Here is a 26,813-nt window from a genome sequence, read left to right on the forward strand (position 1 = left end):
GGTCAAAGGGGAGTTCCCCTGAAAACCTCAAGTGAGCCCAGCATCAGCTGCAAAGAGGATGGATCAGGGGCTCCTCCCACAATGAGCACCAGAGGAAGAGCTCACTTTTTCTTCTAGGCTAAGACTCCGTTCCTCAACAAGGTGACACCAAGGCTTCAGGGAAGAGCCAGCAAGAGGCACCTAGACACAAAAGTGGCCCAGCAAGGAAGCTTCTTCATCTCCATGGGTGTGAGGCTTCTCTCCGCTACTGAAAAACATCCAGCTTCCAAATCTGAGGAAACTCTCTCTGTCCCCTCTGGCAGCACCAGCAGGGCCCAGTGGCACCATATAAACCAAACAGACCAAAATAATACTGTAAAGGCTCTGAAAATGAAAATGCCATTGGAACTATAGCCCATAGAAGCAGACCAAGATTACATGATAAACCTGGGTGACTGCCTACAAAAATAAGAGATTTATATAGGACCTGGGACCTTCTGACAAGCTACTATAAAAAAACCACCCATCATTTTAAAAACCACAAAAATCACAACTTGAATGAGAAGAGATAATAGATCAGATCAACACTGAGATGAATCAGGTGTTGAAATTATCTGACAAAAATTTTGAAACAGTTTTTTTCTTTTTATGAGATGGAGTTTCACTCTTGTTGCCCAGGCTGGAGTGCAATAGCATGATCTTGGCTCACTGCAACCCTCCTAGATTCAAATGATTCTCCTGCCTCAGCCTCTCAAGTAGCTGGGATTACAGGCACCCACCACCATGCCCAGCTATTTTTTTGCATGTTTAGTAGAGACGGGGTTTCACCATGTTGTCTAGGTTGGTCTCAAACTCGTGACCTCAGGTGATCCACCCACCTCATCCTCCAAAAGTGCTGGGATTGCAGGCATGAGGCAACACCTGCAGCCTTAAAGCAGTTTTTATTAAAAAAAAAAAGGATTCAATCATCAATTCAAATTATCTTAAAACAGTTGACAAAATAAAAAAATCTCAGCCAATAAAGAAAAAAACAAACATATGGAAATTATAGAACTAAAAAGTACAAAAACAGAAATGAAAAACTCACTGTTTGGGCTCAATAGGAGAGTGGAGATGTCAGTGGATAGTTTGTGAAGTGGATGACAGAGCAATAGAATTTATCTAATCTGAACAACAGAGAGAAAATAGACTAAAAACAAACAAAAAATGAACAGACATCAAGGACCTACAGGACAAAAGATCCAACATTCTATCATCAGAGTTCCAGAAGGAGAGGATAAACAGAGTAGATCTAAAACAGTATTAGAAGAAATAATGGCTGAAAACTCCCCAAATTTGGCAAAAGACAAAGCCCTATAGGTTTAAGAAACTGAGTGAATGCCAGGCATAATAATCTCAATAAAATCCACTTGAAAACACATGATAATTGAACAGAAAACAAAGTTGAATGACAGTGCATTTCTGCTCTGAATCCATGAAGGGCAGAAGGAAATGGCACATTTTAAAATACCAAAATAAAAGAACTGCCAACCCCAAATTTTATATCCTGCAAAACTGTCCTCCAGGCATGAAAGGGAAATAAAGACATTCTCAGAAGAAGGAAAGCTAAAAGAGGTTGTCACTGTCAGACCTACTTTAATGACTAAAATATAATCTTGAAACAGAAAAAAATGTTGGCGCCTTAGGAAGGAAGAAGGAATAATGGAAAGAGCAGAAATAGAAGTACATATGGTAGAGTGTTCTTTCCATGAATAGTCGTGAGTTTTAAAAATCACATTTGAGGATTTAAATAAAAATTATAGAATTGTCTGATGCTCAAGACAACACTGTTTAAAAGTGAGTGAGGCAAAATGACCTAAATAGAAGTCAAAAGTCCTGTCAAAGCAATGGAATGTTGGTGCCAATAGACCGTGTAAAGTCACATATGTGTATTGTAATGACCAAAGCAATCACTAAAATAACTTTGCAAAAACAATACACTCAGAATTCCTATAGGTAGATCTTAAAATTTATGCAAGTAACACAAAGAAACAGAGGAATGAGAATTACAGGAAATAACCAGAAAACAAACAATAATATGGTAGCCTTAATTGCTGAAATACTATTTATTTTAAATGTAAATGGTCTAAATACATCAATCAAATTTCAGAGACTCACAGAGTGGATTAGAAAAATGACCCAACTGGTATGCTTTTTATAGGAAATTCACTTTATACACAGTGGCATAAGTAGATTGAAAGTAAAAGGATGGAAAAAGATATAACACACAAACAATAAAATAAATCAGTTGTGGATGTACTGTAGCTGATAAGATGGACTTCAGGGCAAAAAACCTTACTAGAGGCGAAGATGGACATTAGATGATAAAGGCTCAATCCATCAGAAAGACAAGTTTCCACATGAGTACAAGTCAAACAACAGAACCACAAAATTTAAACATCAAAAACTGAAAGAACAGAGAGAAGAAATAGCTAAATCTATAGTTTTAGTTAGATCCTTCAGTTCCTCCCCCTCATCTACTGATTGACCTGCTGTAGATAGAAAATTATCATGGTTATTGAAGATCTAAACAACACAATCAACCAATGGTGCCCAATTGAGACAGATCAAACACTCTAACCAGCAGTAAAAAAACAATTACTTTTTCAAGGCTCCATGGGACATTCATCAAAATAGACCATATCCTGGGCTGAAAAACAAGCCTCAACAAATTTGAAATAATTGAAATAATAGAGAATGTGTTCTCTGAGCACAGTGAAATCAAACTAGAAATTAATAACAAAACGACTGCAGGAAAATCTCTAAATGTGGAAACAGTTTTTTGTTGAAAGTGACACACTGATTCTAGATTATATATGTACATTTTAAAAAATAACAAAGTCGGAGGACTTACAGTTCTTCTGTCCAAAACTTATTCTAATGCTAGAGTAATGGAGACACTGAAGTATTGATATAAAGTATATAGATCAATGTAGCATAATTGAGAGTCCAGAAATAAATCCTTACATTTATGGCCAACTGACTTTTGATAGAGATGGCAGGGCAGTTCTAAAGAGAAAGCTTTGTCCTTTTGACAGACAGTGCTGGGACACATGGGTATCCATATACAGAAACAAACTGAGACCCTTGTCTCACATTGCCTCCAAAATTAACTAAAAATAGATCTTAGACCTAAACATAAAAGCTAAAATTACAACATTTCTAGAAGAGAACCGGAGAAAATCTTTGTGACCTTGGGTTGGGCAAAGTGATACTAAACACAGGATCCATAAATGAAAGAATTGATGTAATTAAAAACCTTTGCATTTCCAAAGACACCATTAAGAAAATGAAAAGATAAGTAAGCCCCATATTTGCAAATCAGATAACCAATAAAGAACTTGTTCCTAAAATATATAAAGACCTCTCACAACTCAGTAATGAGGTGACAGATAACACAATTAAAAATGGGCACAAAAGATTTGAGCAGATATTTTCCTAAAGAAGATATCCAAATGGTGAGCAAGTACATGAAAGATGTTCAGTGTCATTACCTACTAGAGAAGTGCAAATTAAAACCACAGGTGATATCACTATACCCCCACTACAATGGCTATAACTCAAAAGACAGACAATAGCAATTTCTGGCAAAGATGTGGAGAAATTGGATCTTTGTACATTGCTGGTGGGAATATAAAATTGTGCCACCACTTGGGAAAACAACTTGGTGGTTTCTTAAAACCTTTAAGTTACCTTATGACCCAGCAATTCCGCTCATAGGAATCTATCCAAGAGAACTGAAAGCATATATCTCATGAAAACATATATGCAGTTGTTCATAGCTGCTGTGTTCATGATAACCAGAAACCAGAGACAATCTAGATATATCCATCAACTTGTGAATTGGAAAACAAAATGAATATATCCACCCAGTGAGGTACCACTTAGTAATAAAAAGGAACACACTGGGTATGGACCAAAGCATGGATGAGCCCCAACAATAGTAAGTGGAAAAAGCCAGATACAAAAAATTACATATCATATGATTCCATTTGGATAAAATGCCTAGAAAAGGTACATTTATGGAGACAGAAAGGGGATCAGTGGTTTCTTACAGCTGAGGGTGGGAGTGGGGATTAACTATAAAAATACAAGATGGAACCTTTGGGGGTGATAGAAATGTTTTAAAACTGTATTGTAGTGATGCATGAATCTAAAAGCTATTGAATTGTACACCTGTGATCAGTACCTTTTATGGTACGTCAACTATGCTTCAATAAAACCATTTGTTTCTTTTTTCAAGCATATGTCCCAATAAGGCCCCCAAGACTAGGGTGATTCTGGCATTTCAGACTTGGGTAATGGCTGGAGATTGTCAGAGCTGTGGATGATCAGCCCGCCAACATGCTCAGGATTTGCTTTCTGTGATGTTTTTGTCTGGCCTTTTGTGTCTAGCAAGCAGCCTCTGGCGACTGGGGCCCCTCTTTTTTCCCTTACAGTTTCCTCATTCTGAACTGGGGCTGACTGAGGCTGGAAGTACAGCAAGGATGTCATCCCAGCCTGGTGGACATTACAGTTTGATCTCCCCTCAGCCCTGGGATAAATGAGGTCAAGATGACCGCAGAATCTTGTTGAAAGGCTGCCTCCTTCTCTGCCAGCCATGCTGGGCACTATCAGGTTGGTTGGGTGTCTGAGTGGCAGTTCTCCCTATGAGCAGTCTCCTGTTGGGTCAACCCACAGATTTGCCTCTAGAAAGCCTGCATTTACTCTACCTCCATCCCAGGACCCTGCTAGGGCCAGGCCTTGACCCGTAAACCTGGTAGTCAGCTCCTGGCCAACTTTGCATTCATTTTCCCGATTAGAACCTCATGCTTGTTTGACTTAGTGCAGCCCAGACTGGCCGCCAGTGCTGGTGAATTGGTCAATTCTTGCCTTTATGCCTGGCTTTGGCCTGAACTGTGCTCTGCCTCTGTAGCCCAGGCAGTTCCTCCCATCCCTGTTGTGCCAGTAGCTCCCAGGTCCCAGCACCCTCATCTGTCTGCCTGCTCTGTGCTGCTGCCATGGGCAAACGGGGCCCTGGAGTCTTAAGCTGTGATCAAGAAGAATGCCCTTCTCTGGCTTCTGACCATTTCATCCTAAGGGGGAACAGACAAAAAGCACAGGGTCAGGAGAAGATGCCTGGGTTGGAAACCCTCAGGCAGGGGAGGGGAAGGAAAGGGCCTCCGGAAGAGACCATGTGCTGGCTCTGAGGCTGCAGTCACTGAATGACGGGCCTTGCCAAGTAACTGGGCCAGAACCTGGAGACTCAAGGGAATTCCATGACTTGCTAAGAAAAGTTCAAACGGAAGGAAAATAAATCTCATCTTGAATGTTTATTGTCCCTGAGGTTGTAAATTGCTGTCTCTTGGAGGGGTGGCCCAGACCTTCAGGAGTGGGAGACTGTTCCTTTCCCAGGGCAGAATGCTCTGAGGATGCAGAGCAGAGAGCAGGGCCTGAGTAAGCGTCTCAGGGATCTGTGAGGTTCAATGTGCCCTTCCCAGGGAGGACAGCCCTGAGAGCAGCTCAGCTGGAGGATATAAAATTGCTCCAAAATTCCTGGAAACCCGGAGTGAAAACAAAATCCCCCCAGTTGCACAGAGCTGTGATGCAGTCCATTCTGCAATGACTCTCCAATGGATCCAGATGCCTTCTTTCCTGCAGGGCAAGGAAAGCTCTGAGGAGGACTGAAGGGGCACCACAAAGCTAATTCCCAGCCAGGATGTCTCCTGGCCTTTTGCTTCATCTCTACTTATGGGATTGAGACAATAAAGTACTTGCCAATGAGGGAAGTTATAATGCAGCAATGAATGGTACAGAAAGTCAAGGCAATGGAAGGAGAAGTGGCAGGGTATAGATATGGAAGCTGAGGATGGCTGCAGAGACATTGCAGCCCCCTGACTTCGAGAGGTCCAATGGCCTCTCATTAGAGGCATCTATTTGCAAAAGCAAACCTCACCAAAATGAACAGGCTTTACTGTGATCAGTTGTAGGGTCAGATTAATCAGTTCTTTCAGGGGCTTTTCTGGGACACGTGTCAGAGTCAGGTCATTCTCCTCCTGAGTGAACCCTCAGTCTCAAAGAACACCAGAACTCTTAACAGACTTATGCTGTGTCCCAGCCATTTCTCACTGTTGCTTGCTTGGATTTTAACCCACATGCATGCTTGTGCCCTCCCTCTGCCCACGTCCACCTGAGCAAGCAAGGTGGTGAGGATGGGGGCAGTAGACTCACGGACGGGGTCTCCCTGGCCACCTCCCTCCCATGCCCCCACGGTCATTACTACCTTGTCATGTCCCCACCGCATCCAAGCACTCAGACCCAGTGTCCTTCTTCCACAGCCCTCCAGGCAGGGGTGGGAGTGGGGAGGGCAGGCCTGTGAGATGGGAGTGGTTCCTGGCATAAAGAATATGCACCTGGATTCCGACAGCTTCAGTGTCAGGTAGAGTTGTGCCACTTGGCAGCTTTGTGAACTTGGGCCACTTACTCAGCCTTTCTGGGAATGTTTCATCCTGCACAGCAGGCACAGACTTGCCTGTTGTCCCTGTCGCTAAGGGTTTCCATAGGAATTCAATGAGAGAACAGTGGTCGTAGACTGATGCAGCCCAGCTCTTTACTGGATTTATGTCTTATTCTCAGAAAAACTCTGCAAGGCACAGTTGGTTTCCTCAGACTAACAGCATGGATGAAACTGCCAATGATTAGACCAATGACTAGCCCTCTGTCATTTACAAACCTTCTGAATCCAGGTTATGGCTTGGATGTTTGTTCCCTTCAAATCTGATGTGGAAATGTAGTTTCCAGTGTTGGAGGTAGGCTTGGTGGGACGTGTTTGGGTCATGGGGGCAGATCCCTCATGAATGGCTTGGTCTGTCCTTGTAATGAATGAGTTCTCTCACCTGATGAATTCACACGAGATCTAGTTGTTTAAAAGAGCCTGGCCCCTCCTCCGTCTTTCTCTTGCCCCCCTCTCGCCGGATGATATGCAGGCCCCTCCTTTACCTTCTGCCATGACTGGAAGCTTCTGAGGCCCTCACCAGAGGCCCAGAAGCAGATGCCAGCACCGTGCTTCCTGCACAGCTTGCAGAACCGTGAGCCAATATAAATATCTTTTCTTGATAAATTACCCAGTCTCAGATATTCCTTTATAGCAACACAAATGAACTAATATACCAGGTGACAGAAAAGCCAGCTCAGAATGTCTTGTCCAGGAAGGAATCTTGCAGCTCACCTAACTAGGGATGCTACAGTGGGCAGGTCTCAGGGCAGCTCTAGCCAGAGGGACACAGGGTCATCAGGGTGGTGGCTTCCAGCCCCTGCCCTTCTCTGGGAAGTGCTGTGTCTAGGTGGTGATGAGAACCCAGGCCAGGCAGGCTCCCCTGGGCAGGGACAGGTGCCAGCAGGGGTCAGCCCACATGCATCCATCCATGGCCTTTGTGAATGAGTCATCTCTCTTCCTAACCAGCAGGCACAACCCGGCAGTTAGTGGAGCAGCCTCCAGCATGGACTGAAGCTGAACAGGGGGTGGGGTCTCCCACCCAAACACAGCCTTACCCCTGGCTGGGCAGATGCTGAGGAGTCACCTCTCCCTGCCATTATTACTAGGAGCCAAGCCTGCGACCCTGTGGAGCACCACTAAAGTATCTCCTGATCTCACCAGCTAGTGTACAAAAATGTTAGCACAAACAAAATGCCAGCCTGGCAAAGTCTCTGCTGTGGACTTCATGAAGCCAGCAGGGAAATGCAAAGGAAGAGCTTCCCTCGCGGCTGCAGGAGCTTCTTGTGGCTCTAAGGATGAGCTTCTTGGGTGATGTAAACCATTTATTGTAAAGGTCATGGGGGCACTGCGGACAGGGAGATGGCTTGGCAAATACCTCACAAAGGAGTAGCATTTATTCTAATGCTGTGCAGAGGATGCATGCAGAAATGTCATGGAGCAGATGCAGCAGAGAGCACAGCTTTGCAACCCACAAGGGTCTGGCATCCTTTCTGGGTGCATAGGCACTCACTTGGGTTGTAGAGAATACTGCCTTGTCCTGCTTCCGATTCAAGGACTCGGAGAGCAGTTTCTGTGGTAATAATGATGGATAATACTGCCAGTAAGGTCATTATAGGTGACTCCCTGTAGGAACTCACTGTGCACTAGACACAATTCTATGTGGTTGGCACATGTCACCCACTTAATGGAAAAGAATCATTTCAAAGGGTCCCTGTGAGTGGGTGGCACCATTCATCCATCTTGAAAGTGAAGTTCTGCAACTTTTAAGCAGCTCCTGGCATATGGAACCAATTGACTTTGTGTGTTTCAGTGGCAGGGAAAGCTGCTGGAGCAAGTTCAAAAAGCCTAAGGCAAGACATTAGGAAACTCCCCCTGTTTGCATGAGTTCTTGGCCTTTATCAATGGCAGCTAACCTTGGGGAGAAGGGGTATCTACAGTTGTTACTATTATTCATTTTACTTTAAAAGATGGTAACGAATTGCCACCATAGTTGTGGAGACCAATGCCCCTCCTTCAAGATTCTGCACATAATGTTCTGGGCATGGGGTTATGGGGTGGCGAGTGTGCTGTGTGAAATCTTGGAAGGAGGCCATAGAGCTGCTTGGAAAGGAACGGATGGATCCCTCCCTCCATCTGTGTCAGACATCTTTCTTGTCAGAACCAAGATAGGCAGGAAGACAGGAAATACATGGACATTTCTGGAAGTAAAATAATCAGCTGAAGCGACACCTTTCAAAGATGTGTGGAGCAAGAAGAGCTCAGGGGTCCTGGAAGGATGTTGGGAGGACTGGAGCCAACACAGCTCCATTAGCTCCACGCACTAAGGGTTTCTGAATGGGGATCTTTGGCTTGACCAAAGTATTTGACTTCCCTAGGTGTCCCAGTTCAGACCACAATACATCCCTTTGGAGTGTGACAGACAGCTTTGTGCCCAGGAGGAGGGGCATCTACTCATTCAAGAAGGAATAAGATTGAACAGACCTCAAAGAAGTGTTTTGATTTGTAATTCGTATGTCCGGGTGCAAAGATCGCCCTGAGCCAGAGGAAGCACCCAGCATCTTTGGGATGGCTGGATTTGTGAAAGTCCCTTGGCTCACACAGTTCGCTGCACCTCCCGCACATCCCAGAGAGAGACTATATTAGAAGGACCATTTGATGGCCCAGGGACATTAAAGGCAGGGGTGAGGACTCCTGATGCCACATGCACTGTGGTTCAGCACAAGTTGCTTTGACCTCACATTTAGTTTTGAAAGCAGAGTGTGGCTGGGTGCATGCTTCTTAGTTATAATTATGTTTTTTGGTGGAATCAGCTCAGTTTATGCTGTTCCTCCTGCATAAACTGCTCCCCGCCTTCTGCTCCCAAATACTCTTAGTGCTAGAGGCACAAAATTCCCAGCTGGCTAGCCCACCATGCCCACCTTCATTTTGGCAGCTGACATCACTTGTTCCAGACGATTTCCAGGCACATGCCCCCTTCCTCCTCTGTGCTTTCTTCTCAGGATGGCCCTGGGTCTTAGGCACCAGCCACACCCTCAGTCCCCAAGACCCCACTACCTGGGTTGGCCTCTCCTCCTCCCTTTGGGGCAGGAGTTTGAGCAGCTGCGACAGTGCTGTGGGTTCCCCACGCTGAATCTAAATCAGACTTGAATGCAGTGGAATGTTAATGTCTCCTTCTGGTACTTCTCTTCAGGGAGATGGTTTAAACTGGGAGTAGCCACTGTGGCTCTGGCTCTATTGACCTTGTTCCTGTTCCAGTGTTCTTGTTATCTGTTATCTGGGCTAGGTCCTGGGTTCTTGCTTCAGGGCCAGAGGAAGCAGGCCAGCATGGATCAAGTCCCATGTCCCCTTCTCAGCTGGTGACTTTTGAGAAGGGCCTGATCTCTCTGAGGCCCCATTTTTGCAAAAAGGAGGGCCAGAGGTTACGGATACCAAGCTCTTTCCACAGTGCCTTGCATAGGATGGACACAAACATAGCTGTTACTGTTGTTAACTTTAGTTTCTGAAAAATATGGTTGCTCAGAATTTGTTCAATACCTTGCAAAATCTAGGTTGGCTGCTTTGCCTCGTGTCCTGGAGTGGCTGCCCATCGCTCAGGAATGCAGCCTCTCTCATGACCTGCCTGGTCTGTCCTGCAGTGGTGCTTTCCAGCACCGCTCTATCAGTGGGAGGGCAGCTGTCAAGGGGATGTCATGCTGTAATATCCTGGGCAGGAAGACTTTCTGATCAATGTCTAAGTTGAAACTTGCAGCCCTACTCACTGGGCTGAAACAAGGGCACCATGAAATACCCAAGTGGCAACATCATCCTCCCTGGGTAGTACCATGAAACGTCTACACTGCACCTGTACACTGGAGACTAGGGTCAGTTGCTATTTAGCTGTTTCACACCCCATCTAATTTAGGCTATGCTCTCTCATCTGACCCTCATAACTTTGCAAGAGAGATAGCCAACATACACCTCCCCTTTTACAGATTGGTGGGTGGAAGCCCGGGGAAGTAAGTGACTTGCCCAGGGTCACCTCTCTGGTCAAAGTAGAATCAGTTTTAGTGGCCTTTTGACCCCTGTTCAGCACCTGTTCACTCAATCCAGCCGCTGTGTGTCATGGAGCAGAACTGCCAAGCCTTTGTGGGACAGAAGCTCCTTCTGGCAGGTGGCCAGGCCGGAACCTGGTACATCTTACAGCAAGGCCTCTGCACGTGCGACATCCTGCCTGCCCTTGTTGGAGGCAGAAAAATAGCCTTGCTCCACAATGAGCTCCCACAAATAGCACTTCTCTCTAATCAAACAGCTCTCTAATTTAGAGGGAGTTTCCGGGCGGGCCTGTTTTCTGTCTTTCTTGGTTTGACTCACTGCAACAAGGCTTGCTCTGTTGTGTCAGAGACAAAATATAGCCCTGTTCCAACCCGAGATGTCGAATAACTTTTCTTGTAAGTTAATCATAAGGTGGACTTTCTTAGCCAAATATTCCGACCAGTCCTGCTGGCTCAAGGGGAGAAACAAGATTCTGAGAGAGTGTCTATCCTATGTCAATGTGGTGATTCATTGTCTAAATGAGATCAAATTGTCGAAATATGAATTAAAATTAAATTTAGTGCAGTTTTACTGTTTTGAAGGAAAATTATGATGACAAAGCAGATGTTTTCCACCTTAAGGAAATCCCTGAACATAATGTTATAAGTGCACAAAAATGATGTTCCAGAAACTTCCATTTTATATTAAACAGTTAAAAAAATCCAAAAAGAGAATAGGAAGTGGAAATATTATTTGATTCTACACCGTGCGAGGTGCAGTTGGGGAGACTACCCAAGTTTTGAGGCAAAAGAAGAAAGGAAAATGTCAAAAGATTTTAGCAAAAACAAATTAAAAAACTGTGCATGGAACAAAAAGCCAGAATTCAAAGGGAATTGGGAAAAATATTTTCAATAAATATGTCCAAATGGTGTAAAAGTTGCTTGCAAACCTGTAAGAAAAGCTCAAGATCCTAAATCAAGAGCAGAAATCAAGAAAATCCTAAATCAAGATCCAAAAAAAAAAAAAAAATCCTAAATCAAGAGAAGGAGCTATCCTTCCATCATAAATGAGAAAACTCCTTAGGCAAACATGGGAAGTGTCCATTATCACTAGAAATCAGAGAAATGCAAATCAAAAAGGAATCAGCTTTTTCTTCATTAAATGAGTCATTTTAAAAAAGTTGACAAATGGTGTTAAGGAGGGTGACGTAGGTATTCTCATTTGCTGAGTGGCATAGCTGTGGTGTAGTACTAACTTGTCAAAAATCATTTTGACAGTAAGTATTAAATAGCCTTGAAAATGGTCCTTTTCCATGACCTGGTAATTCCAGCTTTAGAAATTCAACCCCAAAATGAAAGTCTAAGAATAAAAAACCATTATGCACAAATACATTTTTAGCAGTGTCATTTCTATATTAAACTGAGAAAGAAATGAGATCTTTAGATGTTAGGGAAATGGCTAAGTAAACATCGGCTTATTTCCTCACTGGAATAGTATGAGAATATAACAATATGAAAAATTTAGGTTAAGTAAAAATAAGAATACAAAATTATAATATAATATGATTTAAAAAACACTATATATGAACAAGGAAGGGTTGAAAATTTGTATCTACACACAAAAAAACTGCACATGGATGTTTATAGCAGCTTTTTTCATAATTGCTAAAAATTAGAAGCAGCTGAGATGCCTTTCAGCAGGTGAATGCATAAACTGTGGTACATCCAGATGACGGAATATTACTCAGTGCCCAAAAGAAATGAACTATCAGGCTGGGAGCAGTGGCTCATGCCTGTAATCCCAGCACTTTGGGAGGCCAAGGCGGGTGGATCACCTGAGGTCAGGAGTTCAAGACTAGCCTGACCAACACGGTGAAACCCCATCTCTACTAAAAATACGAAAATTAGCTGGGCATGGTGGCAGGCACCTGTAATCCCCGGTACTCGGGAGGCTGAGGCAGGAGAATCGCTTGAACCCGGGAGGTGGAGGTTGCAGTGAGCTGACATCGTGCCATTGCACTCCAGCCTGGGCAACAAAGAGAGACTGTCTCAAAAAAGAAAAAGAAAAAGAAAAAAAGAAAAAAAGAAATGAGCTGTCAAGCCATGAGAAGTCACGGAGGAAGGGTAATTGCATATTGCTAAGTGAAAGAGGCCAATCTGAAAAGGCTATATATTGTATCATTCCAACTCTGTGACATCCTGGAAAAGACAAAACTGTGGAGACGTTAAAAGATCGCTGGTTGCCAAGGGTTAGGGTAGAGGGAGGGATGAATAGGCAGAGCACAGAGGATACTTGGGAGTGAAACTACTCTGTATGATGCTATGATGCTGGGTTCATGCCAGTATAAATTTGTCCAAACCCATAGAATATACTGTACATCAGGAGTGAACCCTAAGGTGACCTGTGGACTTTTGAGGGATACTGATGTCTAATGTAGGTTCCTCAGTTGTAGCAAATGCCCTACTCTAGTGCAGGATGTTGATCATGAGGGAGGCTGTGCATGTGTGGGGGTGGGGGCTATATGGGAAATCTATCTTCCACTCAATGTTTCTGTGAATGTAAAACTTCTCTAAAAAATAAAGTCTGTTTAAAAGCAAAAGCAAGGAAGAGGAAAAAGAGTGAAAATATTTATGAAGGTTGTGTTTTGGTTATGACAGTCTTATTTTCTTTGGTTTCCATGCCTGTAATTACCCTTTTTAAACATGAGCATGCATTATTTTATATTGGAAATAAGAAATAGGCATTTCAAGAGTTTATAAAACTACAGAATGAAGCTGAACATGTGGTTGTATATGTAAACAATTCTGAGAATTTAGGATCCCTTGTTTGCTATTGTTGGTCAAAGTTTTGTAAATTCACATTCTTTTTGGCTATTTGTGAATTTACACAATTGACCCTGTACAGTAAAGCTATGACCAGTTAGAATCTCCGTTCCCAATAAAAATAAGGCATCTTTGGGGAATCTCAGTGGGAACTGTATTCTTGGAATTTATCCCACAACGTGTGGTTCAGTTTTTATTTATTTTTATATATCTAGGACTATTATTACGATAGCCTATCTCTTATTACCCATGTGTATATTTATTTGCCTTTAATTATAAACATATCCAGTAATGATTCTCCCTGTCCTGTCTCACATCTGTTTAGTTCCTTAGCACCCCCATTCTAGGGAACCACTATTTTTAAATTCTTGTGAATATTTCTGGAGCTTCTTTATGTATGTGTAAGCAAATGCTAATATATATTCTTATTTCCCCTTATTTTTATGTAAACGTGGCACATTTTATACATTGTCCAACACCTAGCTTTTCCACTTAGCAATGCATCTTTCCTTATCAGGACACACGTAGCTTCTTCGTCTTTATACAGATGACCCTATGCACGGATTCACCATAATCTACTCAACTAGTCCCCTGCTGATGGAAGATGAGCTGTTTCTAATCCATTGCTATTATAAACAGTGCTGTAATGACTGATCGTATGCACACAACATTTCCTACATGTGCAAGGATATCCATAGAATGAATTCCTGGAAATGAAATTGCCAGGTCAAAGAGTCTAAGCGCCTGTAATTTTGATAGATGTTACGAAATCATTCTCCATCAGGAAAGATCACGCTGCTGCCAGCAATACTTTTGAGTGCCAGATTCCCTGCACCCCTACCAAGAGTGCTTTGCCTCACATTTGACTGCAGCCATTTTGATTTGGAAAAAAAAAAAAAAAAAAGAAGAAGTCAATATACTTTAACTGGAATTCCTCTCTCCTGAGGGAGCTTTAGCGTGTTTTCATGTGTAAATGAGTCTTTCCTTATGTGTAAAAACTGCCTGTTTCCAACCTTCTTTTATTTTGATGATTGGGTCATATTTTTATGGATTTCTAGAAATTCTGTATGTATTAGCGAGATAGCCTCTCTTGAGACCTGGGCTTACCTAGCTGGGACATGTGCCTGCGGACAAGAGATTATAAAAGGTACTTCCCTCTGGATTACTGGAGCGAATAGAAAGCATTTGCAAGAAGATGAATGGTCATTCAAGAAAGTTTGCGAACTCCAGCCCATGAGTAGCACCGAGAACAAGTTTCATATCGGAGCAGTGTATGTTTGCAGCTTTCCTATTTGCTGCTTACCAACAATGTCACTTAGAGCAATCATGTAGCCTCTTTAAGCCTTGGCCTTCTTACCTGTAATGTAAAAGGCTTATCTTCCCGTCCCTTTGGCTTATGGCTAACACATATTAAGAAGCTGATACTGCAGTAATTACACAGGGTCAAGGTAGTTGGAAACACTCCCAGTGCTCCTCAAGGTGAGCTCCCTTCACCTGTTCTAAAGGTAAAGGTGCAGCAGGAGAAGAAAGCTCCAGCAGTCACAGGGGACCCCAGACACATCCAGGTGCAGCTCCCCAGAACCCTTTCCCAGTTGCTGGGGAGATGTTTGCCTTTGGATTATGAACCACAGAGGTGTGTGCAAGGAACCTTGGTTTTAGGGAGCTCAAGCAGAAACTTCTAGTGGCATAAATAATACCCCACTGGTGATGTAGCCAAGCCAAAATGTGTAATCAGTTAAACCAGGTGTCAACCATCAACCCATGCATCCCTAGGCAATGTACACAAGCTAGCCCTGGGTCCCTCCAAGGAATCTGGGACTGTAAACAGCACATTCATTATAAATCACCAACTGGCTCAACTCATCCTTCTTATCTTGGCCAAAGATCAGTACCAGACTTCCAGACGTCCCTGGAGATTAGCACAGAGTGTTTCCAGTCTACCCATATGATAACCTTCCCTTACACAGGTACACAGGGAGCACTCAGAAACTATTGGAAGCTATTGTGGGTTTTTTTTTTTTCCTTTCTCTTTTGCAACAAATCTGCCTTTGGTTTCACTGGAAACTTTTTCTTCTACAGCTCAGGGGAGACTGTCACTAGCGTGACCAGCTTGGCCCCACTACAGCCCAAGAAGGGCAAGAGGCAGAAGGAGAAGCCTGACATTCCTCCTGCAGTCCCTGCCAAAGGTAAGGAGCTGGCCTGCAGTTTCTTACCTGGAAACTATCATTATTGATCCCTGTGGGTCTGGGGTTCCATGTTGGATTATGACAGGGAGCATAGGCAGATGGGGAATATGACATGACATTTAATGATTATATAGTCTGGACCCCCACCTAGATTCTGGGCATAACTGGTGCTCAACCACCTCAGCCCTTAGCCCAGTGCTTGGGTTGGGGGTGGAGTTGGAGGAGGAAGCAAGGGCCTAGCATAGCTTTAGCAGGGGGAAGATCAACATCCAGAGATGATTCCAGATTGTGTTTCACTTTGTACATTAAAACATGCCACACATGAGGTGGGGTGGTAGGTTGGGATGAGGAAGTCTTCTTGGTTCATTCAAGGGAAGAAAAGCTCTCTGAATTTTTAAAGATGTCAACTAGGTGTGAAATTTATTTCACAGTTGCTCTGGGTATAAAATGACGGCTATCCTGTGATTCCAGTTATGATTTAGAGCAATGTAAGTGATGAAGATAGGTGTTTCTGGAGGAAAGAACTGCGAGAGTATTAGGAGAACCAAGACTGACTATAGATAGTTCCTAAAATAACTGGTCAATTTAGGAGATATTCATACCTCAGCAAATTTGAAATATAGTTGGGGGAATACAAGGGTTGCCCAAATGAACAATTCTATTCCTCAACTGCGGGCTTTGCATGCTTCCCCTAGGGACACATCAAGCCCTGTGGGGAAGCCTGTTGGTGAGGCTGAGCACACATGGAGTGGAAAGAGGGCTGGAGGGTGTGGTTGTACTGCAGGGGGATGAAAAGCATGGACCTGGGAGGGAAGGGAGTAGAGAACGCCTGCCTGGGCCAGGCATCATACTGCTCAACGTCGTTCATTCCACAGTAGATATTACCCACCCTTACTAAAGTTGAAAGTGAGACTTAGGTACGTGGTAGAGCCTGACTTTCAATGCCAAGTTCAAATCCTAAATGGTTCAAGACTAGTGACATGACACTGTGGGAGGGGCCTCACTTTCTTTTTCTGTTAAGTGGGGACAATAAGACCCTCCCTGACGACCTCACAGGGCTGCTGTGAGGATCAAGAGTCATTGTGATCAGTGCTAGTGTGTGGGTAGGACGGAGTCTCCCAGGGAAGGTCCCAGCTTCAGCCTTCACTGGGTGCATCTGGTTCACACCTGCACACCTGACACCCATGTAGCTGGCAGAGTTTTATGCAGAGTTGTTTTGTTGACCTTGCTGAGGGAGATGACAAAACGTTCAAAGACTAGGGGAGGATCACCCCCGCTGAGGGGCACCTGCTGACACCTAGATCAGAAAGTTCTTCCATGGGACCAGGAAGGGGTATGAGACGTCTCAGAATATGTCCCTGATGCTCATAATGTGTGGCCACTAAGTGTTCTGGGAGGAACCGCAAGCTAAACCCTTGACCTACTTCCACAGCTCCGATAGCCCCCACGTTCCATAAACCGAAGCTGCTGAAACCACAGAGAAAAGTCACGCTGGTAAGTAACCGTCTTCTGTATTCCTATCATACCTTAAGCCTCAGACACAACTCAGATTCCAGAACAGTGCCTTTATTAACTCAAAACATACAGAAAGTTTTAGAAACTTTTGTCCCCAAACAAAAACATTCTCTATTCTCAGATGCCAGCTTTTGAGTCAGCCTTTCTCCATACTTAGTTCCCAGAGTAACTCTTTAAAAATCCAAATAGTTTATATTATAAATGTTCTGTTTCAAACGGGAGAAAAGCCATATTCAGAAATGTATAAAATAGAAAGTGGACCTACTTGCATACATTTACCTGATAATTACTCCAAAGATACTGCTGCACATGTTTTCCAGAAAATATGTCATAGCTTTTGATTTTGAACAATTTTAGATTTACAGAAAAGTTGTAAAGCTGGCACAGAGCGGTCCCATGTACCTTCATCCACCTTCTCTTAGTATTGGTTTCTTACATAGTCATGGTACATGTGGCAAACTAAGAAATTAACATCAGTTCATTGCTATTAACTACACTTCGGGCTTAACCAGATTTTGGTCTACCTGCTAATGTTCCTTTTCTGGTGCAGGATCCAAATCCAGGATCTCACATTGCATTTAGTTGTTACACCTCCTTGCTTTCCAACAATCCAAGACAGATTTGCAGGCTTTCTTTTTCTTTCTTGGCCTTGACACTTTTGAAGAGTAGTGGCCAGTGATTTTTCAGAATGTCCCTCAATTTGGTACTCTCTGAGGTTTTCTGAGCATTAGAAATGGGGTGTATTAGTCAGTTCTCACACTGCTATAAAGATACTACCCAAGACTGGGTAATTTGTAAACAGGTTTATAAAGAGGTTTAATTGACTCACAGTTCCTCATGGTTGGGGAGTCCTCAGGAAACTTACAGTCATGGTGGAAGGGGAAGCAGGCACATCTTACATGGAGGCAGGCAAGAGAGGGTGTGTGTGAGCACAGGAAAAACTACCATTTATAAAACCATCAAATTTCAATGAGAACTCACTCGCTTGTCGTGAGAACAGAGCTGGGGAAACCACCCCCTAACCCAATCACTTCCCTCCCTTGACACCTGGGGTTTACAATTTGAGATAAGATTTGGGTGGAGACACAGAGCCAAACCATATCATGGGGTTACGGATTTTGGGGACAACGAGCACAGAGGTGGAGCTCCTTTCTCATTGCATGGTATCGGGGCACATGACAACAATATATCTTGTTAATGGTGATGCTCATCTCAATCACTTGGTTAAGGTGGTGTCTGCCAGGTTTCTTTACTATGAAGTTACTATTTTCTCCTTTCCAGACTATTTGTTAGAGGCCAGTCCCTGAGTCCAATTCACATTCAAGGTGAGGAGAGTTAAGCTCCACCTCCAGAAGGGAGGCATGTCATGAATTTGTGGATATGTTAAACCCACCACAGTAATTAATAAAAATCTTAGGGGAGATATGTTAAGGCTTGCAAATATCTTGTTTTTCCTTGAACTTTTGCCCACTAATTTTGCATTCATCAGTAGATTTTGCTTGCAGCAGATTTTACTATGGTGCACTAAGGGTGATTTTCTATTTCCCTTAATCTTTCTAGATGTATTATTTGGAATTCTATAAGGAAGAATGGCCCCCTTTTTTCATTTGTTTATTGTTCACTAATTCCTTGATATCAGTATGGATGCGTGGATATTTATTTTTTAGTTTTTAACTACATTATTATTTATTTTGTTGTTAATATTATTCAGCAGTTAGTTGTGTGTGTGTGCATGAGAGAGAGAGAGAGAGAGAGAGAGAAAGAAAGACTGTCAAAGCTATTCTAAGGTGTGTATGCCAAGACAATCTTGAGGGCGGAGTGCAAGATGGAGGATTTATATGCCAATTCTCGACATCTACATTAAAGCAAGTGTAAGTAATACAATGGGGTATTAATACAAGGGCAGACAAGTAGACAAAGGAACAGAATAAAGAGCCCCAAACACAACTGCATAGGGTTGTCATTTGATTTATGACAACAGTGACATTGCAGTGCAGTGAAAAAGAGATTATCTTTTCAATGTATGGTGACGAGTTTGTTGGATATCCATATGAAAAAAAGATCTATAGCCCCTACTCTACACCACACACAAAAGTTAACAGGAGATGGATCCTAGACATAAGTACGAAAGGTACAAAGTAAAGCTTCCCGAAGATAGCATTTCTTCCTAATTTCAGAGTAGACAAAGATGTTTTTAAACAAGACACATAAAGCACCAACATAAAGGAATGGATAAAGAAATCTGGGTTGTATTAATATTTAGAACTTCTATTCTGTTTAAAGATACAGTTAAAATAATGAAAAGGCAAGCTGCAGACTGGGAGGACATATCTCTATGCATATATCTGCCAAAGGTTTCCCTCCCTCTCTCCCTCCTTTCTTTTCTTTTCTTTAAATTTTTTCCTTCCTTCCTTCCTTTCTTTCTTCCTTTCTTTTTCTTTTCTTTTTCTCCTTCCTTCCTTCTTTTCTTTAATTTTTTCTCTTCTTTCTTTCTTTTTCTTTCTTTCTTTCTCTCCTTCCTTCCTTCTTTTCTTTCTCTTTCTTTCTTTCTCTCTTTCTTTTTCTTTCTCTCTCTCTCCTTCCTTCCTTCTTTTCTTGTCATTAATTTTCTTTTCTTTTCTTTCTTCTTTCTTTTCTGAGGCAGAGTCTTGTTCTGTCACCCAAGCTGGAATGCAGTGGTACTACCTCGGCTCACTGCAGCCTCCACCTCCCTGGTTCAAGTTATTCTTGTGCCTCAGCCTCTCAAGTAGCTGGGATTACAGGTGCATGCCACTATGCTAGATTAGTTTTTGTATTTTTAGTAGAGTTGGGGTTTCACCATGCTGTCCAGGTTGGTTTCGAGCTCATGGCCTCAAGTGTTCCTTCCACCTCGGCGTCCAAAAGTGTTGGGATTACAGGCATGAGCCACTGCACCTGGCTGACCTGACAAAGGTTTCTTATCTAGAACATATGAACACCTGCCAATCAATAAGACGTAAAAAGATAGCACTACCAAAAAATGGGCAGAAGGTTTAAATGTGCACTTGACAAAAGAAGATATACAAATAGCCAGTAAACTCATAAAAAGTCCTTAACCTAATAGGCATCATGGCAGTGCAATTTAAAAGCATAAAGCCAGTTCACCTCCACCAGGATAGTTAAAATGAAGTACTTGTGCAGTTTCTTTTTTTTCCTGTATTTCTCTGATCCATTTGGAGTTTAGAAATGGATCCAATTTTATCTGTTTGCCAGACTCTTTTTTATTTTACCTTATGCCTTCTATTTCAACAATCATTATTTGCTAATTTCATCACCATATTCTAAATAATTATTTGAACTTAATTTTTGTTTTGTTATTTATTCCTTTTTTTTGAGTCCAGTGTCTTTCCCTTCATTACCTTTACTTGCCTTTCCATTTGAGCAATTTGTCTGTGAATGGAATTCTAGATTCATAAACTTTTTCCACTAGGTGCAGAGAAATAGGATAAGCACTTCATAATGCATTTCTCTGAACTTCCTGTATTGCTGAACATAAATGCCAACCTCATGACTGTCACCTATAATTCCCCATATTATTTGAGCCACATAGGTAATTTAAACTTTCTAGTAGCCACATTAACGGTGTGAAAAGTAACAGATGAAACCGATTTTAATGATATAGTTTATTTAACTTAACTATCAAAAATATTATCATTTAATCATGTAATCAATATAGCAATTATTAATTAAATATTTTCTATTATTTTTATTGTGATAAATCTTCAGAATCCAGTGTCTATTTGATGCTTACTGCACATCTTAATTCACAGCCACAGTTCCAGTGCTTAGTAAACACATTTGACTAGTGGCTACCACATTGGACAGTGCATCCCAGAATGATCTAGCTCCCATTGCTTCTTTGACATGATTTTTATGACCATCCCTCTCTCTCGTTTCCCTTCAGCCACACTGGCCTCCTTGCTAATCCTTAAATATACCAAGCATGTTCCTGTGTCAGGGCCCATGTACCCACTCTCCCCTCTTCCTGGAATGTCCTCCCCAGAATCTGTCCATGGCTTATTACTCACCCCCTGTGGTCTCTGATCAAACATCATGTAATAAAGGAGCTGTCCTGATAGCCTATATAAAACACCATCCACCCTGACATATTTTGTGTTTATATCTATTAATCATCCATCTCTTCTACCAGGCTACAAGATCCATAAAGGCAGGGAGCTTGTCTGCTGTGATTCCTGCTGTATTCTTCATGTTTAGAAATGTGTTTAGCGCAATGGATATTTGTTTATGATTCTGCACACCTGCCCTGTTGAGTAGGTTCTGTAATTCTACATCTGTAATTGGGTACATGAGCCTCTGAGAGTCAGTAAAGTGAGAGATGGGTGAGGCACCCAAGGTCACACAGCTTGTGGGTTGCAGTCAGGGCTTAATCCAAAATCTAAGGTTTTTCACCAGCACATTGGAAGCTTTGCCTCAGTGCGGAGTCTGGGCCTAGCTGCTCTCTATATGTGATCCTGAATGCCTGTGTGACTCAGCCTTGCTCCTGTCCTTGCTGCTCTGTGCTTCACCTGTTTTTTAAAGAGTCTTCTTTTGCCTGTAGTGAACTGTGGGTTCTAGCAGGCTTTTCATACAGTGAGTTCCATTTGGTTCATGTTATCAAAAAATCCTCATTAATTCTACTCTGTTGACTATACCATATGGTTCTTAAAGGCAGCAGCAGGCCTTTTGGCTTATTTTAATAGGCCATTGGCACTCAGTGGGCTTTTGGAAACTGTGGAGCATAAAGGCTAAAACAATCAATTTCCCTTGGCCTTGGAGCATCCCATTTCTCACCTGTGACATTCAGTCTCCTGCAGATAGACAGGCTGAGTTCACTGTCCTCTAGACTGTGTGCAGCACTGCACATCTGGGTGTGCATGTTTATGTGGCTCTTTTAGACCTTTTCTTTCTAATTCTGATATTTAACAACTACCTCAAGAGTGACTACAGAGTGACTACACTTAATTTCCCCACCTCATGTTCTCTCTAAGTTACTCAGGACATATTGTTTCTAATCCAGTCTCTTACCCCTGCTAATAACAGAAACAACTATATATTGAAGTTTTATTGATATGTCCCAGGGATAGATCAAAAAAGTGCTTTTGGCATGTCATCATATTTAATTCTCACAATAAGATTTTCCCATTGCCCCCTACAAGCTTTGCATGTGAGAACAAACAACACTATTTAAGAAACATGATCCATATCCATAAGGTGTAATGTCATCAGTCTTCAGGAAACAACTTCCCCTAGTGCATAGCCTGGGCGGACCCACCTCTCATTTATCTATTAAACATGAAAATCTTTTGTGCACCTCTTGGGTGCAAAATGCTATCTTAAGCAATTTTTTGCAACTAAAAAAATATCAGATTCAATAGAGTTTTCAAATATAGCTGTGGTCCTGACTACAAGTTTTTTGTTGTTGACTTGTTTGTGTGTCTGAGCTGATGTGCTTCTCTGGGTGGGGACTCATCATAGGAAATTCTCAATTTTCACAGATAATTGATTGGGGCAGTTATATGCATTTCAGAAGGATTATTTTATGGAAGTATTCTCAATAATAGTTCTTTAAATAACAGGTTTTCCCTTGATCATTTAAAATACGAAGAAATTGGAAGCTTTTATACCAAATTTTCCAGAAGCAAGGTCAATTTGGAAGCTAGTTTACACCTAGAACAATTCACAATAAAGACAAGAGCTGACCTCAGTAGGGCCTCTATCTGACCATTAGTTTAGAGACAAAAATATCAGGCCTAGCATCTGCAGTTTTTGGTGAATATCAAGATTTATTTTCCCGGGAGGCCAGCATTGACCTCAGTCTCAGTTTGGTCGATATTTATCTCTTAGATCAATAGGTCTTGATGGTAGCTCAAACAAAAGTCGATAGCCACCTGTTGACTCACACAAAGTTAGTGGATAATTTAGAAAATAATTTGGAGACATCTTATTTTGGGGGACCTGGTACCAATTTAGGTGTCTAATTTTGTAATGGTTCCATGTTGCCCCAATCTCTGTAACACAGTGCTTCCTGCTGTGATCCTAGGCCACAGAGCTCCCCAGCCCCTCTGTCTAGAAACCAATCTGACAACCTCCACTGACTCATTGACAAATAGTGGGAAGGCTCACAGGGAAAGCCTCCATTTATCGAGTGCCTATTGTGTGCCAGCTGCTGCATTAGGTGATTTATAGGCTCTGGGTGAAAAGCACGTATCTTTATGTCTGCAATCCCCAAGCCGTTAACAAGTGGTAATCTTTTCTTAGGTTTCCAAGACAACATTGCATTTTGCAAGAAGTGTGTACACTAGACATTAACAGTAGTCAGAAGGTTTTAAAAAATGGTAGGACAAAAGAAGAAAAGGGTGAGGCCAGGCATGGTGGCTCATGCCTGTAATCCCAGCAATTTGGGAGGCCGAGGCAGGTTGATCACCTGAAGTCAGGAGTTTGAGACTCGCCTGGCCAATATCGTGAAACCTCATCTCCTCAAAAATTACGAAAAAAATTAGCCAGGCATGGTGGCACATGCCCGTAATCCCAGCTACTTAGGAGGCTGAGGCAGGAGAATCGCTTGAACCCGGGAAATGGAGGTTGCAATGAGCCGAGATCTCACCACTGCACTACAGCCTAGGTGACAGAGTGAGACTCTGTCTCAAAAAAAAAAGAAGAAAGTGAGAAAAGCATTTTAGACATTTTAAAATCAAGGTATCAAAACTGCTTCTTTTTTTTAAAACAAAACAACCAAACACAACAACCTGCTTTCAAAGTTTTGCTAATCAGATAATGAGGCCACATGGATCACACAGGTGCTTTCTGTCTGACACTGTGACCAGTTTGTCTAATAAAGATTTACAATTCCCATATATCAGTGCTCCCTCATCCCCTTGGGGTGAGGCATTGGCCCAAGCATCCCTTGAAGCCTCCTGGGGCCGTAGGAGCTAAATGCCCTGCAGCAAAGCTTCGGAAGCCTTGGAGCTGATTCACACACTTCCAGGAAAAGCTGTCATTACTTCCTTGTTTCAGAAGACACTGAGAAAGCCAGAAGTACATTTGATTTATTTTTATTGCTTTCTGTCAGTTATTGATTCAGAGGCCAAGTAGCGGAACTTTTATGTGATGCGGAAGGAAAACCTCAGAGTTAAAGGAAAAACAGCCGCAGGACACAGGACTGTTACCTGAATGGGGAAGGAGGGCAGTCAGCATCTCAACATTAACTGGAAGGTGGCAAGTGTCAACCTTGGAGTCGAATGAACTTGGATAGGCTCTTCCATGCCTCATCATCAACCATGCCCTCCTCCACAATGGGTCACCCACACCTCATCTGCAAGTCCTCCTTCTCCATAATTAAGCCCTAGGGTAGCTGAGTGGGTCAGGCCACCCCTGTTCTCTAGGGAGAAAATGATCTCTGTGAGCCAACCCCAGACGAAAGACATAGAAAACCAGGAGCACCACAGGCTTAATCACTGCACGTTTCCCAGGGGAGCGCTTGCATCCTGTCTTCCCACTCCAATCCATCCTCTGCGTGGCTACCGGGGGATTTTTCTAAAACACAGCTTCATCTGTGTCATTTCCCTGCGTAAATGGCTCCCTCTCGCCTCCAGGATGAGGCGGCTTCCTGTGAGCAGCGGGTGGCTCTTGTCATAATCTGCCTGCGCTCCCTCAGGCCCACCCCACCCAGGACCCTCGTCCTGCTGAGACCCCAAGTGGTCTAGGTCCTCTGTCCTCACCTACGCCTGCCTCATCCTCCCGCAGAGCTGCTGCTCAGCTCACTCACCACCTTCTTTCTGAGGCCTCCTCCCCTCTGCCCCCCACTTCTCTGGAATCTAGGTTGGCCTAGGCATCTGAGTAAGTTGTGCCTGTTCACGTCAGTGACCTGCTTGTACACAGCTCTTGGGGCACTTTTCGGTTCCTCTGTCCTGGATGCCCCCTCACGGTCCGCCCACCTTTGTACTTGCAGGTGGTCCTGAGAGACCTGGGCCCCCTGGTTGACTGCTTTTACCCCTGGCTGTTGCTCCTCCACAGGTGGTCAGGCTGCCTCCCCCTCCTCCACTGTCCTAGAATGTTGGCTTCTCTTGGGCTGTCTTCTCCTTGAACACATTCACAGGCACAGCAGCCATCTGTGCAGCCCATTGGTCCCCTAACGGGGGTCCTCAAGCCAATTTCAGAACAACCCTTCTGACTGTTGACCAGACACTCCCCTGGAGGGCCCGCGGGGACCTCAAATCCGCCATGACATAAGCACACACGGAGCTCGTGGCCTGCCCCACACCTCAGTGTGCATGGGATATCCCGCCTTAGCCCATGGCATTCCCATCCAGAAGCTAAATCGTGGTAAAATACACATAACAGCAAACGTACTATCTTCATCATTTTTAAGTGTACAGTTCAGTCATGTGAAACACTCCCATTGTGGTGTGGCCAATCTCCAATGCTCTTTTCATCTTGCAAAACTGAAACTCTGTACTCAAGAAACACTCCCCACTCCCACCCACCCAGCCCCTAGCTTCCGCCATTCTACTTTCTGTCTCAATGAATTTGACTGCTTTAGCAACCTCATAGAAGTGGAATCATGCAGTATTTGTCCTTTTGTGACTGGCTTATTTTGCTTAGCATAATGTCCTTATTCATCCACATTGCTGTGTGTGTGAGAATTTTCATTCTTCTAAAGGCCTAATAATATTCTATTGTAAGTATGTACCACATTTTTTGTATCCATTTATCCCTTGCTGGACAACGGAGTTGCTTCCATCTTTTGGCTGTTGTGACTAATGCTGACGTGACCATGGTGTACAAATATCTGTTTGAGTTCTTGCTTTTAATTATTTTGGTTATATACCCAGAAGGGGGATTGCTGGATCAGATGGTAATGGCATTTTTAGTTTTTTGAGAAACTGCTACACTGTTTTCCAAATCAGCTGCACCATTTTACATTCCTACAAGGAGCACACAGGGTTTCAATTTCTTCATATCCTCACCAACACTTGTTAGTTTCCTTTTTTTTTTTTTTTTGATAGTAGCTATCCTAATGGGTGTGAGGTGGTATCTCATTGTGGTTTTGATTTGCATTTCCCTAATGAGTGATGTTGAGCATCTTTTTATGTTCTTGTCAGCCATTTGTCTATCTTTGGAGAAATGGCTATTCAAGTCCATTGACCATTTTTTAAAAAAGAGATTGTTTGATTTTTTGTTGTTGCTGAATTGTAGGAGTTCTTTATATATTGTGAATTTTAATTCCACATCAGTTACATAATTTGCCAAAATTTTCACCTGTCCTGTAGTGACTTTTTCATTCTGTTAATTGTGTCCCTTGATTCCCAGAAGCTTTAAATTTACATGGGAACTGGTTTTAAAGTCAGGGAGAACTGGTCTTATCCCTAATGATATCCTCAGCAGGGAACCTGGAATCACTAGAGCGCCCCTTTGGCCAATGTATATGGAGTGAATGATGAATAATGTTTGCGTGGGAGGATCTGTGGTTGGAACTTAGTCTGAGTCCTCCCTGCTCCAATTGTGGGCCAGAAGGCCAGGCACTGCCTGGGAGCTTGTTGGAAAAGTAGAATCTCCGGCCCTGACTCAGACCTACTGAAGTGGAACCTGCAATTAACGAGGTCCCAGATGAATATGATAAACAGTAAAGTTTGAGAAGTGTGGCTCTGAATAACTTTTCAGACTAAGTAGGCACCTCTGGTGGGGTCGACGCTGTCAGGATCCAGAGCCGCTGCCACCCACCTCCAGAGAGGACTCTGCTTTCACTTTAGTAAGACAGGTCAGCCCCCT

The 26,813-nt window shown here is 43.0% G+C and overlaps 1 protein-coding gene across 3 annotated transcripts in view; it reads left to right on the forward strand.

The window, feature by feature from the left end:
- Positions 1-26,813, forward strand: part of VSTM4 (V-set and transmembrane domain containing 4) — a 102,042-nt gene that overhangs the window by 52,455 nt on the left and 22,774 nt on the right. For 2 of the 3 annotated variants that reach the window (XR_008669263.2, XM_031015621.3), the window contains exons 6-7: positions 15,406-15,512; positions 16,945-17,006. Coding sequence is in view for 2 of the 3 variants with exons in the window: in XM_031015621.3 (XP_030871481.1) it covers positions 15,406-15,512; positions 16,945-17,006 (169 nt within the window). In the remaining variant the exon portion in view is untranslated. Of the gene's footprint in view, positions 1-15,405; positions 15,513-16,944; positions 17,007-18,308; positions 18,353-26,813 lie in introns of all 3 variants that reach the window. The other variant, XM_063710083.1, reaches the window with a different exon arrangement.

Source organism: Gorilla gorilla, chromosome 8, assembly GCF_029281585.2.
Source record: "Gorilla gorilla gorilla isolate KB3781 chromosome 8, NHGRI_mGorGor1-v2.1_pri, whole genome shotgun sequence".
Lineage (NCBI taxonomy): Eukaryota > Metazoa > Chordata > Mammalia > Primates > Hominidae > Gorilla > Gorilla gorilla.